The 4,938-nt window shown below is 31.6% G+C and overlaps 1 protein-coding gene across 1 annotated transcript; it reads left to right on the forward strand.

Annotated features, from left to right (window-relative positions):
* Positions 1-2,844: 2,844 nt before the first annotated feature.
* On the forward strand, positions 2,845-4,938 carry LOC132602318 (CASP-like protein 4D1). Its single transcript, XM_060315219.1, has 3 exons — positions 2,845-3,074; positions 3,613-3,748; positions 4,478-4,938. The coding sequence occupies exons 1-3, from the start codon at positions 2,929-2,931 to the stop codon at positions 4,715-4,717; spliced, it is 522 nt and encodes a 173-aa protein (XP_060171202.1). The 5' UTR covers positions 2,845-2,928; the 3' UTR covers positions 4,718-4,938.

Below are 4,938 nucleotides of genomic sequence, written 5' to 3' on the forward strand. Positions count from 1 at the left end.
TTTAATTAAATAATATATTTAAATTAATAAAAAGGGTATTGAAGAGTTTGTCAATGTCCGGTGGATAATGTACTTAATGTGATTATTGGCATTTGGGTAAGTGAATTGTTGGTTTCAATTCAGACGTGTTTTTTTTAATCACACTACACCAGAATGTAGTGTGAACACCTCATGTGGGCTATCCGAACGTTGTGATTGTTAGGTTGGGACTGTTTCGTAGATAAGTTTTTTTTTTTTTTTTTTTTTTTTTTTTTTTAAAGATAGTTAGTGAAGTTATTGAGAAGGGTATTTACGTAATTTAACTTTCAAGTTAGGGAGTTCATGCTTTTAATATAACTAGTTTCTCGATACGTGCGTTGCACGTGTATGCCCACTCATATGATTAATTATTTTATAAAATATTATCAATATTATTAAAACAATGTCTTGACAGTATTCAAGACAAAGCTCGAAGAATTTGCATTTTTATGTCGTGAATTTCTCTTATTATCCCTTTGCCGTACTATCACCATTATGTTTAACGTTCATTTATTGAAAAGTAGTATCAAATTGTCTTTTACTGTTTGATCTTTCCTGTTACCAACGCGAAGTAAGCAGTCAAAGTAATTTGGATCAAGTCTTGCTCTCATATTGTTGTAAAATTCTCTGTTCTTATATGTTTTCTGGCAAGAATCTCCTCCAAAGACCACAAATTTCCCACCAAAAAGTTCATAGATATAGATTATATCTCAGAAGCTCATCTCAGTTGTTTCATTTTTCGATGCTCGGTCATGGATATTTCGTCCCATATTATTAGTTTTGCTTGTATTATCAACGCAGCAATGCCATTTTTGTTTTTGACATATTTGTCAACTATTATTAAAGGCCCAAAAACATCTTCATATATGTTGAACTTTTATATGGTGTTACTAAATCTATTCAAATTATTAATACTTTTATCACCCAGTGAAATGATTTTTTGTACCTTGTAACCAAACAAACACCAAAATTTGGAAGTTCATTTTAACCAAACACAAAACTTTGCAAACAAATGATTAACTTAAGCCAAACAATAACTCTATTTTGAGTAAACTAAATATCAATTGATTAAAGGTGCAAATATTTTTTTAAAAGGAATAATGCCAACTATCTCATGACAACACGATTCATACATTAGTATTCATTTGAAAAAATCAGATGATATGTCTGAGAGGAAAAAAATAAAATAAGTTGAAAAGAAGAAAGATAATAATAGTACAAACATATATTAACTTGTGCAAGGCAAAAACATTTGGCGCAAAAAATGAAGAAAAAAACAATGACCAGAATTTGATTAGTTCCTGTAGGCAAAACTACCCATCCTATTGACCATCAAGTTAGAATAATCAGTAGCCAGTAAAATACGTTCTTACTTGTTTGATATGTAAAACTGATTTTTTTTACATGTATAATCTTTTAAAATATTTTGAGAACCTACATGATAAATAGTATAACACCACCCATTGAGGAGAATCGAAGAGAGAGTCTGTCGCTTCATCTGAAATATCAAAATAGCTTGTAGCAGAACCTCCAATTTATGCATGAGAAGTGATATAAAACAAATAATAGAATAGAAGTGATAACACTATCTCCGTCCATTTTAATATTCAAAATCGAAATAGAAAATCTCAAGTTGGGTGTGTGAAATCTCGAGAAACCGAACAAAGCTCTTCTGGAATATCGATGGATTTGGATTCAAAAGATTCAAAGTCCAAAGAGAGATATTATCTTGAGATTGAAGTATAGTGTTGTTCTCTATCATGTCAAATTTTCTATACCAGTCCTGCGTATGTTTTGGCATCTAAAGTTTGTCATAGAGAGAGGTCCACAACCAAAGAACTTCCGGGCAGAAAGATTAACATCAATAGGTGGTAGTTCGAACAGTTGTAACTGTTAGAAAGGGTGCGAATCTTGGATGTAGGCACGGGTTTCTTTGGTTCCAATAAGTACGTAATTAATAAATTAAGTTGTTAAGGTAATAAGGGTATTATAGTAATTTAACTTTTAATTTAGAGAGTTCGTGCTTTTAATATAGCATAGATAGATATAGATAGATATATATCTCATGTACGTGTATTCATTGGACAACCACAAAAGCAGTCAGCTTCTTTAAATTGACATGCTTCGAGGAATTGGACTAAAAGGATGAGGATGTTCAATGAGAATGAATGTCGGATTCTAAAGTCCAATATATTTATAGGTGACGGTTGCAAGAATGCAAATGTTAAGATGAATTTGCAGTCATATAAAATTACACAAAATTAAAAATGATTATATTGGACAAAAGGCGCAAGTGCACACATTAAAGATAGACAAGTCATATACAATGAAATTGTCTTGAAAGATTTACTAAATGAAACTAATACAATTCATATACCATAGCCCAACTAGCTAGCATGAAATGGAGATTTAGTTGTTAAGTTACATAGCACGAGACATCAGTTGCAATATATAATTTGTCTAAATATGTATTTGATGAGGGAAAAGGGGGGAAAATAGATATGTAATCCTATAAACCCCAATCATCAAAGATAAAGTTAAGGGTGACTTACCAAGTAGTAACGATTAAATCCAAAAGAGAAGTTTCCCAGGCAAAAGACTTGCTCAAATCCAAAAAGAGAAGCATTATCTCCCTAAATCATTGACATATAATTATTGCATAGTTATGGTATATATCAGAAAAAAACATAATTGTGAAATGATAATGGAAATTTCATCTATATAGTACTACTGACCATAACACAAACACGATCGAATTCAGACAAGAATCTTGGACGCGATAATGAAGACTGGTTTAGTTCTAGTCCAACGTATAAAAGGTTGCTCTCTCTGCCATCTAAATATCTGTATCTCGAGATATTAGAATTATTCTCTCAAGATAACTAAAACAGAAGAAAATTAAGGGCAAGAATGGAAACACCAAGGGCTATGGCACTCCTTGTTCTTAGATTTCTTACTATGTTGTTGTCAGCTGGTACGATTCCACTCATGATTACCAACAGCTTCGAACTTAGTGGAGGCGAGAAAACCAAATACAGTGACATTAAGGCCTACAGGTGAAATTCTATTCTACTTTTTGCTCTAATTACCAGAATTAATTGAGGAGTGGGGTTTATGCTGGTACCAACATATATACATTCTTGAGTGAAAGTAAAATGTTACCACTCTGATTTTTATCGGGGAGTTAACCTATACATATGCTAACAATATTAAAAAAAAAAAAAAATCTTTAGCCAACATGTTTTATAGTTGTTTGAGGTCACATAATCCCATTTCATGGACGGTAATATGTAGTTATCACTGATAGTGTAAAATATACCTTCTGTGTAAAGAAATTGAATTCTTTGTTATTGCATATATAGAAAAAGAAATATTTATTAATATTTTCAATGATTTTATTATGGATACGTTTCAAAAAATTGAAAACTCTTCGAGGAGAGTCTGTAGTGGTGTATTTGAATTTCTCGCTAAAATATGATGTTGTTATGATAATTTATTCATTTATTTACTTTTTTAAATATCGATATCACTTATAAAAAATCCTGTAAAATTAAAGACACTGCTCGTTGTAATTAACATGTAAATCTTATGCAGGTATGTACTAGCAGCAGCAGTTGTTGTATGTGCGTACTCATTGATTCGGCTACCTTTCGCAATTTATTATGCCATGACAGGAGAGAAATTTATTTATGGCAGGTTCCTTGGCATGTTGGATTTCTACGTAGATAAGGTTTGCTTCTGCATCTCTATTTCATTACACAAGTAACTCACTGCAAATTAAATTAAGTAGGCAACAAATTATTCTCAAGTTATTATTTCTTTTAACTCTCTCGTGAGTATAATACGTTTACAAATCTGAATGAACTAATTAATTAATTCAACCATCATACTCTGAATTTTTACTACCTATCTAACATTAGACGGAGTAAGTTTGACTTAACTAATAAAAGTAGTTGATAAAATAGAAATTAAAGACCAGTTTGAAAACTATAGTAAAGAAAGAAATGGTAAGAGCTCCACATTGGCAATGAATGGGTGTTTGGTCTCCTCATGTTATTGAGCAATCTTCTAACTTATGAGTTAACTTTTGGGTTGAGTTAGGCCCAAAATTTAATATTAGGTATATGTAATAGATGTTGAAACCCATTGGCTAGTTGACTTCTTTGTATGTTGACTTTCTTTTATATTTTGAATCTTCTTAGTAAAAAATCTCTGCCTGAGCTAGCATATATATATATGGGGTGTCAGAGTCCCACATTAGTTGTTATATATATATATATATATATATATTTGATGTTTGATCTCCTTATGTGTCTTGACAGTTCTCACCTCATAAACTAAGCTTTTGAGCCCTTTTTGTAATTTTTTTTAAATACATGAGTTCATTATTCTAATTAGCTAGTGAATGATCCAACGAATTGAGTGGATAATTACAAAGTTTGTGAATGAAAATTGGCAGGCGTTAACTTGCTTCATGGCAAGTGGAGTTGGTATGGGTTATGGTGTCAGTTATGAACTCAAACGTTACCTAAATGGATTTGTAGACAATATTGAATCATCTGGGATTGATGCATATGAAGAATTAAGGACCGAGAGCCAAAAGTTTTTTGATAGGGGTAATTTAGCAACTGGTCCACTTTTTGCTGGATGTATTGTCATGGCTGCTCTCACCATTATCACATCATTCCATCGCAAATGAAGACACTTTTGGTGCAACAAATAATTAGTGAATAAACCTCGAGTCTCTTTTTGTAAACTAAGGAACCCGAGTTCTGGGTAAACCTCAAGTCTTGTTGGTTAATTTTATGAGATGTTTAATGATTTCCTTGTTTGTGTTGATCTTAAGATGCAATAATATTATGTGTACTTGTCTCAATAAGTATGATGGAAATATACTACTGTTGTTATTGTTGTTGTTAA

Source organism: Lycium barbarum, chromosome 1 (assembly GCF_019175385.1).
Source record: "Lycium barbarum isolate Lr01 chromosome 1, ASM1917538v2, whole genome shotgun sequence".
NCBI classification, from domain to species: domain Eukaryota; kingdom Viridiplantae; phylum Streptophyta; class Magnoliopsida; order Solanales; family Solanaceae; genus Lycium; species Lycium barbarum.